This window comes from Gadus morhua, chromosome 10, assembly GCF_902167405.1.
Source record: "Gadus morhua chromosome 10, gadMor3.0, whole genome shotgun sequence".
Classification (NCBI taxonomy): Eukaryota; Metazoa; Chordata; class Actinopteri; order Gadiformes; family Gadidae; genus Gadus; species Gadus morhua.
Genome location: NC_044057.1, coordinates 7,029,408 through 7,042,564, shown reverse-complemented (window position 1 = coordinate 7,042,564; position 13,157 = coordinate 7,029,408). Strand labels below are relative to the sequence as shown.

General features: G+C 47.1%; 1 protein-coding gene across 1 annotated transcript; it reads left to right on the top strand.

Moving 5' to 3' along the window:
* Nucleotides 1-719: 719 nt before the first annotated feature.
* Nucleotides 720-9,268, top strand: LOC115552614 (phospholipase A and acyltransferase 3-like). Its single transcript, XM_030368862.1, has 5 exons — nucleotides 720-1,065; nucleotides 1,334-1,361; nucleotides 1,574-1,682; nucleotides 1,846-2,114; nucleotides 8,854-9,268. Exons 2-5 carry the CDS (start codon nucleotides 1,338-1,340, stop codon nucleotides 8,968-8,970), a joined length of 519 nt encoding a protein of 172 aa, XP_030224722.1. The 5' UTR covers nucleotides 720-1,065; nucleotides 1,334-1,337; the 3' UTR covers nucleotides 8,971-9,268.
* The last annotated feature ends 3,889 nt before the right edge of the window (nucleotides 9,269-13,157 follow it).

Sequence of the window (13,157 nt, the reverse complement as noted above, 5' to 3'; positions counted from 1 at the left end):
CAGGAAACTCACCTTTAGATAAACATTATTGGATTAGAGATCATTGACCATTATAATTTGGGGAGACGTAGTGGTGACTCCTCAACTGGATCCTTTTACCTTTGTCCGCCCCAAGGGGATCAGAGAAAAGGCACACCCACCAAATAGCAGTTATAGAAACTGAAAGTGTAACTATAACTTTCCTATGATGGCATTTCCCCGTGGTTCTCCTCTGTGCTCCAGCCTGGGACTCACCGTAAAAGGAGCAGCAGCTCCAGAGGCCCACCCACTCGTTCACCTCGCAACTTGGCAGCCGTAACGGCAGCACACTGCAGCTGTACTGGGGGAGAGTGGTACCGTGTTTACTCAATGTTTCTCCACACTTATTACATTTGTATAGCGTATAGATAATAATTATCTATTATCCAATAGTAGATTACTCCCATACAATCTATTTAAAGGGAGGCTGGCCCAGTGTTTTTCTTACTGCAGACTTCCCCATGAAACAACCATAATATGATAATATGTTACTCCTGCACAAGTATTGGAAACAAGTTTCCCATGAAAACTTTTATCTTACTGATGGTCTACTAGAGTCATTCAACTGTAAGACTTGTGGTAAAATTTGACAAGTTTGTTCTTTCTTACACTTAAAAGAAAAACGTTGTTTATATCAATAAAGATTGATGTGAAAATTGTGTGATGCATCTTTTTTCGGAAATAGGCTACATGTATCTAGCAGCTATCTTGTATTAATGTATACATTCTGTGTTTGTGATCGATTATTAGGCTATTCACCTTATTGATGTAGCCTATATAGTAAGTTGGATTTAAACTTAGTCTATTTCTGAGAAAAGTAGTGCCAAAGGTGATTTGTGTTTGTTTCATGGGCACGTTGAGTCACTGTTGGGAAGACGATAAGATGAATTGTTCTGTGACGTTCGGAAACCTCCACCTCCTCCAAAGCGAGCCGCTCCCACGAAACGAATCGAAACGAAAAGGAATGCCTGCCTGCGCATATATATATCTCATTCCTCTTCAGTATCACGCATTTCTGGTAGGCTACTTTCACTGACAGGCAAAGAGGTAAGATAAACAAATCTTTTCAAAAATAAATAGGCCAACAATTAAGGTTCAGACATAGGCTGCCATACGTGATGTTCTTAAGAAGAAATAAGACATCAAAGTTGTTACATTTGAAGTTTTTTCTGTAGCACAGAAGTGATGACAAACATACAATAAGAATAGTCTAAAACGTGATTTGCTATTTGAAGTATTAATGTGTGATGAGATCTCATTTTAATATTCAACCCTTTGTTATTTCTGTTTTTATGGCCAACTTATTTTCTTTAAGGAAAATGGGCAATGAGGTGTCAACCGCGGTGAGTAAGTCCAAACTGTTCAATGTAATGTCAAACTCAATTATATCTACGTTTAATTACCATCAAATGTACCCACAGCCTGGAAAGCTGATATACATCTTTCATTGTGGACACGACCCTATTCATCACGACAGAAAACATGTATTTCTTGATACTAAATATTAAAAACTTTTTCCATAATCCTTTCTCCCTGCAAAAAAAAAAAAATCTAGTCTGGAGTTAAGCCGCAGCCAGGAGACCTGATAGAGATCTTCCGTGGCTCCTACCAGCACTGGGCTGTTTATATTGGCGATGGATTTGTTGTCCATTTGGCACCGCCTTGTGAGTGACTCCACGGAACACACAGCCTTCACCAGAAGCGGACCCCAACACAATCTGTGCATAGCCAGGCAAATCAGCTTGGAATAAGATGAGCTTCAATAAGATAATATTACATTTGTATTGGATCCTTCACTAAGCGCTTTTCGTGCTCTATTGACTGTAGCGGAGAACCCAGGGGCTGGAGCCTACAGCATGATGTCCATCGTTTGCGATAGAGCCCTGGTGGCGCGGGCTGGGTTCTGGGAAGTAGTGGGGACCGACGAGTGGAGGATCAACAACATCCTGGATGACCAGTGTGAGCCCCGGCGTGCCGACCTGGTGGTGCAGGAGGCCCGTCGCTTGGTGGGCGCCGAGTTGCCCTACAGTGTCTTCCAGAGCAACTGCGAGCACTTTGCTACCGAACTGCGCTACGGCAAGGCCCAGTCTCGACAGGTATGATGTATGGAGTTAGAATCATGTCAAACCCCCCACCCACACACACACACACACACACACACACACACACACAAAAAGCGATAGTTATGTTATTATAACTCTAGTTCTATGATTGTAGGTGTAGCCGTCTAGGCTTCGCCTTATGGGCTTGTCCCGCGCGCGCTGAAAATTTCAAACTATGCACCAATCAGCGTGGGCACCGCCCACATTTCCCACGGTATCGTGTCTATATTACGCGGTGTATACCGTCGCTCATCCTCCACGCTTTTCTTTCAGCATTTGGAGGGTACAGCAGGTGGGAAACTAGACGGCTACGCCTACAATCATAGAACTAGAGTTATAATAACATAACTATCGTTCTATTTCATGTAGGCTACGCCGTCTAGCGGAGCCTGATCAACGTACTCCTGCTGGACTCCAGTCAAAACGACTTAAGTCACCAGAGCACATTAAAGACTCAAAAAGCCAAGGAAGTGTAAAACACAACAGCTTAATAAAAAACGAATTCCTCCTAGATCAAGCAAGGCAATGATCAAGAGAGAAAAAAAAGTGAGTCTATAAAGACTCCGGCTCTAATCCGTGCTTCATGGAACCCATGAAAAGGAAAAGAAAATCCAGAGCAACACGGTTTCCATTAGGTCCGCTACCACCGGGGGCGGAGCTACGGAATCCGGCTCTCCAATAAGGGGTCTCTCTCGGCCGTTTCTTATTTGAAAGAAACGGCGGGAGTAACATACTGGCAAACAAAACCACCTGACAATTGGCGGGCCAATAGAAAAAAAACCCTAGCCTGTTTTTCATTTGAAAAATGGTGGGAGAGTAAGACTGTTAGTCAAGTCCAACTCGCCAGCCGGCGAGAGGAAATACAACCACGCCGCTTTAAAGAACATGTCTATATTCTTAAGCCGTAAAAGGGGTCCCGGACTCCAGTACAGAGTTGCCGAGTGAACCCCTGGACATGTCTTACATGTTAAAACGGACAAAGGGGCCGGGGGAAGACCATGACGCAGCCGCGCAGATGTCTTCCACCGAAACGCCCTTGAGTAGAGCCGTTGAAGCGGCCACGCTCCGTGTGGAGTGAGCTTTAACGCCCAACGGTGGCGCCAAGCCCTGCCGAGAGTAAGCTAAGCAAACACCCTCACATATCCAGCGAGAAAACCGCTGCTTTGAGAGAGCGCGGCCCCTGCTAGCGTCGCTATAACACACAAACAACTGTTGTATGGTGCGGAACGCGGCCGAGCGAATCACGTACATAGCCAATGCCCGAACCGGGCACAGGAGATGCAACTCCGCCTCACTAGAATGAGGCGGGGGTTGAAAAGCCTTTAGCACAATATCCCTCGACCGAAAATAACTATTAATGTTCTTCGGGTGGAACGCAGGATTAGGTCTGAGCAACGCGAAGGAGCTGTCCTCGTTTAGCAACAAGCAACTCGGGCTGACAGACACAGCGGTTAGCTCACCGGCCCGCTTGGCAGAAACCAAGGCCCAACCCGTCTAGCCCCACGCAAGAATCTCTTGACCAGTTGATGGCTGATGATCGGTCCACCATCACAGCCTGCATGGCCAGCCGAAACGGCTGTCGCATAGACCTTGATAGTGGAGAAGGCCAAACCTTTCTCCAATAAGTTTTGCAGAAACGAAAGCACGCTTCCCACTTCGCATTGAGATGGGACAGTGTGGTTCCTATCACACCAATTAGAGAAGGCGCACCACTTCGCCACATAGAGGGAAGAAGTAGAAGGCACACGAGCACTCTGAATAGTGTTGATAACCGTCTCAGGCAAACCTTTGCCCTGCAGGATCAACCTCTCAGGAGCCAAACCAACAGCCGTCCCGAGACATCGGGCGGGTGGTGCACCGTCCCGTGGGCCTGTGAAAGCGCATCCGGCCTAAATGGTACCGGCCACGGCGCCGACCGCGAGAGCGCGGCCAGCTCTGGAAACCACAGAGCTGATCGGTTCTCCGGGGCCACTAATATCAGGGACAGTCTCTCCTGTCTGACCCGTTCCAGAAGAGGAAGGATCAGCTGGAGCGGGGGAAACGCATACAAGAGAGCCCGCGGCCAAGGTGTGTGTGCCAACGCATCTACCCCGAACGGGGGGAGATCCCGAGGGCTGAGGGAGAACCACCACCTGCAGTGCGTGTTCTCCCTGGACGCGAAGAGGTCTACCTGCGCCGTCCCGAACCTCTGCCAGATCAGTCTGACAGTGTCGGGATGTAACCGCCACTCGTCTCGGCGGGGACCGCCTCGAGACATGAGGTCCGCCCCAAAGTTCTGGGCGCCCGCGATATGCAGGGCTCTCAGACTGAGGAGATACTGATGAGCCCAAAGCCAGAGCTCGACCGCCTTTCGGTGGAGAGCAGGGGAGCGGACTCCCCCCTGTCTGTTAATGTACGCCGACACGCTGTCTGTCCTGATCAGAACGTGGCGGCCGCGCACCAGGTGAATGACATGCAACAGCACTTTCCTCACAGCGTCGAGCTCCAACACATTTATGTGTGCTGCAGGGGGCGTTCGCCACTCGTCTCCGACCGAGTGAGAGAGGCACGTTCCTCCCCAACCCGTCAACGAGGCGTCCGTGAAGACCACTACGTAGGACGCCACCCTGCCCAGGGGAACACCCCTGAGAAGGGCGGAGGGTCTTTTCCAATATTCCAGGTCTGGCGACACCGAACGGGGAACGAGGAGCACCCTGAGCTTGTGTCGCCTGGGGTCCAACCGTTGGCGAGCAAAACACCGCTGGAGTCTGCGCATAAAAGGCAGACCCAGGGGGACCACGGGGTGGGCAGCTGCCATCAGCCCTAACAGGCGCATGGTGGACAGTGCGGTCACGTTTCTGCGAACGCGAAAACGGGAGAGCGCCGACAGGATGGCATCTCGCCGAGGAGGCGAAAGCATCGCAGTCATGGTGGCTGAGTCTAGGCAAAGCCCTGAGTAGACTGTCTGCCGGCTGGGGAGCGGGGAGCTCTTCTCCCAGTTGATGGCAAATCCCAGGAAGGAGAGATGGTTTATCACCAACATGGTGTCCCTTCTCGCGGTCTCCTCTGAGTTGCTCAGAATAAGCAGGTCGTCTAGGTAGAAGAGAATCCTCTTTCCCTGACGCCTGAGCGGTTCCAACGCCGTCTCCACACACTTTGAGAAGGTGCGCGGAGCCAGGGAGTAGCCGAACGGCAGACACTGGTACTCGTACGCCATCCCCATAAAGGCAAAGCGGAGAAACTTCCTGTGCGCCTGCCGAACAGGGACGTGGAAGTAAGCATCCTTTTGATCCAGGGATGTGAACCAATCGCCCTCTCTCACACACCGGAACAACGCTCCGACAGTGAGCATTCTGAACTTCCTTGTGGCAACGAATCTGTTGAACACGCGAAGATCCAGAATAGGTCTCTTTTCCCCTGACTTCTTGGAAACCAGGAAGTAGCGGGAATAAAACCCTAGGTGAGACTCGTGGGGGGGGAACGACAGTGATGGCCCCCTTCACCAAGAGACGGGCCACCTCTGCTGCCAGAGCCGTGCTCGCAGCCGGGTCCCGTAGCGTGGTCTCCACCAACCCCATAAAGGGTGGGGGACGACGCTTGAACTGTATGGGATGGCCCCATCTCAACGTGTTGTCCAACCACGATGGTAGAACGCACCGCCGACAATCTGTCTCTGGAGGCGGTCGGGGGGCAGCGGCTTTTCGTTAGGGCGCCATCTGGCGCCCGGACAGAGAAGCGCTGCCAGGGGAGGCTCCAGGCGAGGGATCCCCCTCCCCTGAGTATCGGCCCACCCCTCCACGTTGGTGAAATCCGTGAAGGATTTTCACCGGGGCCTTCAGGGTCGAAGGGTCCCCACCGGCAGCAGTGAACAGGTGCTGCACAGGCGGGAACAGGGGGCACTGGGTAGCCCGCCGAGAAGAAGATAGGGTGCGAAAGCACTCGCCCTGCATATCATCAGATACGGGGACGAGAGGCATGGGAATCCCCTTGATGGCTGCCGCCTCACCCATGATCCCCAGAAGAGATCGGCCATCCGGCGCGGTTTCCCACGTTGGACGACGGTGGCGGTTGTAACCCGGGAGCGGGAAAAACCGGACGCCGAGTCACCGAAGACGTCGTCCATGGAGGCGTCGGCGTCGGTGTCGATGATGCCATCGTCCAGTCGATGGCATCAGCGAGGTCCACCGCAGGAGAAAAGAAGAGATGCCTGGAGAGGATCCCCTCTTCAGGCAGCTCCCGGCAGGCGACACAGGAGACGGGGGCCGCCATAGCAGCCGCGGCGTGGTTGGTGCCGAGGCACCGAAAGCACGCCAAGTGCCCGTCACCCGGTGCCAGGGAGGCGGGACAGCAGGCGCATAGGGGTCCTGAAAAGGACCTAGCTCCAGGAGCGCTCTCAGGTGGCCCTGAAGAGGGCCGTTTGTCCAAGGCCTCGCCCGAGCCGCTGCCAACGGCTTGGGAGAACCGTTTTGTCGAAGTCATCTTAATGTATTCTCGATTTTCCGCTGATAAGCGCAAGTGCTGAAAGAAAAGGGAGGATGAGCGACGGTATACACCGCGTAATATAGACACGATACCGTGGGAAATGTGGCCGGTGCCCACGCTGATTGGTGCATAGTTTGAAATTTTCAAGCCCATAAGGCGAAGCCTAGACGGCGTAGCCTACATGAAATAGAACGTGTTTTACTCACGCACAACGATTCACACACAAAACGTGTTTTACTCACGCACAACGATTCACACACACACTCAGTGTGGTTTGCAAATACAAAACATCATTCACAAACTAGTGCATTTTGCTTCAGAAACAAATACAGTATGTTTTACACATACAAAGAAACATATTTCTTCAATTAAAAAAAAATATCCTCCAAGTACAAACTAAAATCTTTCAAGTACAAAAAACAATTCTACAAGTACGGAAATTTGAAAGTTACGCGTGGATCTGAAGGCATTTGCGCGTGGAACAGCAACGCGGAAAATTAGTGCCAAAAGTCACGTGACTTTTATTCACTTTTATTGTGACTTTTATTCACACTACACAACAGCAGCTGTTGAGTCAGTTTCAGTTTGAGCTTTTTTTCTCCCCAAAATCTTTATTTGCAACACATTCTCAGAGCGCGTCGATTTTTGACGAATATTCAGTGACTTTGGCTTCAGCTTCTGACGCAAAAGGGTACCCTTGTGCTTCTTTTTTCGACGCATGGGGTATTCCAACTCGTTACAATGTAGTCCTAATCCCTCCATGGCAATATATGAAGCTATGAGCATTCATCCCATTGGCTAACGGAAGACCCTATGGCTGCACATTAACGGCGAAATCTGTGACATTACTCAACACAACTACACCAACGTGTCCTTGTTAATTACACAACATGTATGGGTTAAGGCTATGGACATCAGTTGTCCTGTTTTGTGCTTTGATTGAGAGAAACAATCATTTTTTTGATCAGTGTTGGGTAGCTGAGGTCGTTGCTACGTTGACCACGTCCATCCGCTTTTTTTGACAAGTGAGAGAGCAACCCTATCTCATCAAAATTATGTTCCCAGATAACTATTCGGCATTCTCAAATACGTTTTTCTGAAAAACATATTTTGTCCGTGATTACGTTTTATTGAACATATCGCAAATGCGAATTCGTTCTCAGCCTATTTTTTGCCATTTATTTACCGTGTTACTATGGCGATCGTCCTGGCGGCCTTAAGCTGACTCAACAGCGCCTTCTGCTGTTGTGTAGTGTGAATCACAGGACATTTGTTTGTCACGTGACTTTTGGCACAATTTTTCCGCCTTGCTGATCCACGCGCAAATGCCTTCAGATCCACGCGCAACTTTCAGATTTCCGTACTTGTAGTTTTTTGTACTAGAAAGATTTTAGTTTGTGCTTGGAGGATATTCTTTTGTATTTGAAGAAATAGGTTTCTTTGTATGTGTAAAACATACTGTATTTGTTTCTGAAGCAAAATGCATTAGTTTGTGAATGATGTTTTGTATTTGCAAACCACACTGAGTTTGTGAGTGAATCGTTTTGCGTGAGTAAAGCACGTTTTGTGTGTGTGTGAATCGTTGTGCGTGAGTAAAACACGTTTTGTGTGTGTGTTTTTTTTTGGCATGATTCTAACTCCATAATGATGTAGCATCATGTCTTTGCCCCAAGCCTTGCAGAATGGCACTGCTTTTGCATTTGTGTTTTATACATATATTTTATCATTAAGTGGTTGCGGGGATAACTTTGGAGACAGAACCCACACATGAGAGTATGAAACACAATTCATGGCATATAGTATAATTGCCATTGTTTGCATGGTATCCTACATTTCCCTACTGGGATCCAAACAATAGGGATTATCCTATTTTTTGTAAGTGACATGTCACATCAAACTATTTTAAACCAATCATAAAGAGCAATAATAAATGTATGTCAGGTTTATTCCTGACAGATATTAGATTGAAGACTTATGCTTATTCAAAGTCCAATTCATGGAAATGCAAATTCTGTTTCAGATACAGATTCATGTGAATCCAGTTCACTTCATGACACATTAAGCTATTACTCATAACCTAATAAATAACAGCTATTATGGCCAAATAACGGCTATTTATCTGTTTCGTGGAGATTTGTTTAGATTTCATCTTAAATAAGTGGTTCTAGGTTTGGGTTTTCCTTCGACGTAGTGTTATGCTGGTGTGTGATGGTTGTCTTTGTTAACCACTAAAGTCCCTGCGCTCTCCTTGTCCCCGAACCTCCCACCACAGGTGCACCAGGCAGTCGGGGCTGCCGCAGTATCAGTCGGGGCCTTAGTCGTTTTGGGTGTTGTGGTCAAGACCTTTTTGGAAGCGGGAGAAGAGAGGAAGAGAACACGGCGTTATTGACATCTGTTGATCTGGAGGTGCTTGATACCTAGCTTGGTGCTAGGTACCCTTCGGCGTCTTCTGCATACGGAATGGGGGGGTGCCTCACTACGTCTCTAATAGACGCTGTGAGCATCTTTCCTATTGGATCGTTTTTAGGATATTTTGATAACTAAGAATATGACAGCTTTTCCAGTCTCACCAATATGCGCACAGATCGCACGGTTTGACACTTTCAAAAGGCGTGCAGTACATACGCCAAAAGACCATTTCGTGTGCATACGATACGCAAAACCCAGCATTAACTACTGTGGAGGGCGGATACGTCCATTTCGCGTGCATATGATTCGCAAAACCCAGCATTAACTGAATGGGAGATGCAATATTTTAGGACAAATTCACCATTAAACGTGTTTCTAATGACATTTCTAGCAAGAAATGTACTTTTCCCTTGAATAATCTTCAGTCAGTGAATGTGTATGATCTTTATTAATCTTTATTATCTGAATGGGAAATGCAGCTCACGTGTTTCCTGCTTTTGTGTCATTAAACCGTTATTTTATGTAACTTTTAATGATATCATCTTGTTAGAAACACGTATATCTGAGAGCCAACCCAGTCGCCAAAAACACTGGATTACGTCGCATTTCAACATAATATAGCGTGTTATACACACACACACACACACACACACACACACACACACACACACACACACACACACACACACACACACACACACACACACACACACACACACACACACACACACACACACACACGCACACACACACACTGCATTTCGCTGCCAAATAAATAAATAAATAAATACTAAGGCAGAATAAAGAATAAATTAATTCATTATCATTCAACTTCAACATTGGCGATTTGGTCCGATTTGGTCCGATGGTTAGAAAATAGACGGATATTCCAAGGTATCCTTAAAAGGCAGCTTGGATGTTTTTATTTTCTGCAGTTTAGACTTCTTCTATAACCTATTTTTGAAAGCAAATCACCAAGCTCATTGATTTAACGAGGCAGGGTTATTTGAAACAATTTATTAAATAAATATTTATGAGAGGTCATTCCTTCTCCTGAGTTTTCTTCCTATTTATGTCTAGTGTACAACCCTACTGTCCACAAGCATCACCCCCCCCCCCCTCCCCATATGGATTTGGAGAATTGTTGCCACGTCCCAGTGGTGGAGGTATCATATATATGAAAGAGGGCATTCAATTATACTACAATGATCAATTAGGAGGCCGAAGCCCTAAAGGAAGTGATGCAATAGGTGACTGGGTCGACAACATTTAAGTAAGCTTTACTTTGAGGTCTCTTATATATCAAAGGGGGTCTCAAAGGACGCATACGCTTCAACCTGTGGCTCCAGCCCTACAGGAAATGACTCAGCAAATGCTCCATCTCGTTGCACCTGCACCCAGCGGCTCGCTTGCAAGATTTTGGCCTGAAGTTATTCCCAGACCTACACCGTAGCCATCCAACCTGCATATCTGAGAATCAGGCCTCTCTTTAATAATGACAAAATGTATGAGAGAAATACACATTAACTTTTGACTCATAAGCGGTGTGGTGCCGGCTCCTTTTGACCTTTTGACCCCAGACTTCTGGGGGAATAGCTGAATCAATTCATTAGTCAATCAAAAGCATGTAAATATCTTCCCGGTGGCGTAAGAGGGAGAACAAGGTGTCCTTCAACATCTACGCTTCCAGGCGATTGCAACGGTGCCACACATGAGCATATTCGAACATGTTTAATGGTAGTAATTAGCTGTCAAAATTGGAGGCCTTAATCAATAATGAGCAGCTATTGATTTGCTTCCCGATAGAAATTTGTGACAAATTACATGTTATTTAGCCTCTACACGTTGAGTTGAGTCCAATGACACCAAGCATGACACTCTAGAAAATGGTTACATGTATTTGACATGGTACACCTGGGTCTAGGACATGATCTTGGTGTAGCAAGAGGGCGAACTTGATCTCATTGGACTCAGCTTAACGTGTAGATGCTAAATAACATGTAATTTGTCAAAAATCTCCATCGGGAAGCAAATCTATAGCTGGTCATTATTGATAAAGGCCTCCAAAATCGACAGCTAATTACTACCCCGAAACATATTCAAATATGATCATGTGTGGCACTGTTGCAATCGCCTCGAAACGTAGATGTCAAAGGACACCTTGTTTGCCCCGTTACGTAACCGGGAAGATATTTTCATACTTCTAATGAATTGATTCATATTTTAAGGTTCTCGGAGTGAGACTTTAAGCGGCTGCAGCAGAAGTGTTGAGACGAAAGATAATATCAAGTAGGGCTGCACGATATGAGCAAAAAATGATATCCCGATATTTTTTGGCTGAATGGCGATATAAGATATATATCTCGATATTTTCTATAGAGTGGGTTAGATGTTTTTTTTCTAAGTCAAAAGCCACATGTGAGATGTTGCAAGCACTTTTATTAAAACATAGGTCAGTATGACTGCAACATGTGATTTTGTATCGTTATTTTCAACAGAATTGAATGAACATGTTAAAAAAAAAGGACGTTTTTCACCTTCTTCACAAAATAATCACCTATGCAAAACATTATAACGCTGTAGGTTACACACATTAGCTACCAATAAGAGCATTGGCTTCGTCGCATTGTCCTGTGTACTACGGTGAGGGTTTCAGTGCGCCGTAACTTTAATCCCCCGCCCCCTCCCTTCTCCGTTCCATTTGGGAACATGTTTGGTTTCATTTCGCTTGTTTCGTATATTTTAATTAATTAATTAAGAGCGTCACCAGAGGGCGCCCCCAACACATATGCCGAGCGCCGGCCCTGGTTTCGGGGCAGAAGAAACTGTCGCGGCCGGTGATGCAGCAGCACAGCCACGGAGTATTACGCATTCCTTATACTGCACTTTGTACCGCTGCTGTAAATGGTGGAACAGATTTGTCGTGCTTCCACTTTTAGTCGCAACGGTTTTGCTACACTCTCTACAGATGACCTGCAGCTGCTGCTCATCTGTTTTTTTTTAAACCCGAACTATTCCCACATTATGGAGCTGTTGTTTCTCCTCTTTGAAACAATTTCGTCTACCGCCGCCGTCTCGTTTTCTTTACGGGTATCATCCATGCTTGTTGTGTTGTGAGGGGGCGGCGGGGGCGGGAATGAGGCGTCTTTGCACACGCACGTTCGGAAAGACAGAGTGGGAGGGGGAGGGGTCGCGCTCACAGTCTCCAAGGCAAGCGCTGTAGACGCTTGAGGGGGAAACTGACCATTTTAACGCATATCGATATAAACGATATTGTCAAATCTTGTATCCCCGTGGAAATTATATCGATATATCGTACATAGCCGATATATCCTGCAGCCCTAATATCAAGACATTTATAGAATATTCCCATTCACATTATGATTCTTCGTCATAACATCCGACCAAACATCCTTTACAGTCACCAAGCGAGGATTATGAAAGTCCAGGCCCCCCCTTCCGGCACTCGGGGTCCGACTGGGCCAAGTTTCGGGCAGGAAGGGCCCCCCATTCCGGCCCTCGGGGTCCGACCGGGCCAAGTTTCGGTGCCGGGATCCCAGTTAGGCATTAGAATAAGGTATTCAAATTTCAGGGCGGTAGGACCTTCCTATCTCAAAAACTGTTTTTCCACCACATTCTGAACCATTAGGTCTTGCAGGTAACACTTCTGAGGGGCTTTGTCCTTTAGGCCGAAGCCCTAAAGGAATTGATACAATAGGTGACTGGGTCGACAACATTTACGTATGCTTTACTTTGAGGTCTCTTATATATATATCAAAGGGGGTCTCAAAGGACGCATACGTTTCAACCTGTGGCTCCAGCCCTACAGGAAATGACTCAGCAAGTGCTCCATCTCGTTGCACCTGCACCCAGCGGCTCGCTTGCAAGATTTTGGCCTGAAGTTATTCCCAGACCTACACCGTAGCCATCCAACCTGCATATCTGAGAATCAGGCCTCTCTTTAATAATGACAAAATGTATGAGAGAAATACACATTAACTTTTGACTCATAAGCGGCGTGGTGCCGGCTCCTTTTGACCTTTTGACCCCAGACTTCTGGGGGAATAGCTGAATCAATTCATTAGTCAATCAAAAGCATGTAAATATCTTCCCAGGTCCAGTGTCCCTAGCCCCGGAGATGGAGGGTGTGGGGTTTGTGTCTGTGCC

Bases quoted from the DNA above. Each gene is read 5' to 3' on its own strand.
- LOC115552614 (XM_030368862.1), top strand. From the start codon at position 1,338: ATGGGCAATGAGGTGTCAACCGCG. The intron at 1,362-1,573 runs GTGAGTAAGTCC...AAAAAAATCTAG, and splicing joins GCAATGAGGTGTCAACCGCG to TCTGGAGTTAAGCCGCAGCC. The intron at 2,115-8,853 runs GTATGATGTATG...CTCCCACCACAG, and splicing joins GCAAGGCCCAGTCTCGACAG to GTGCACCAGGCAGTCGGGGC.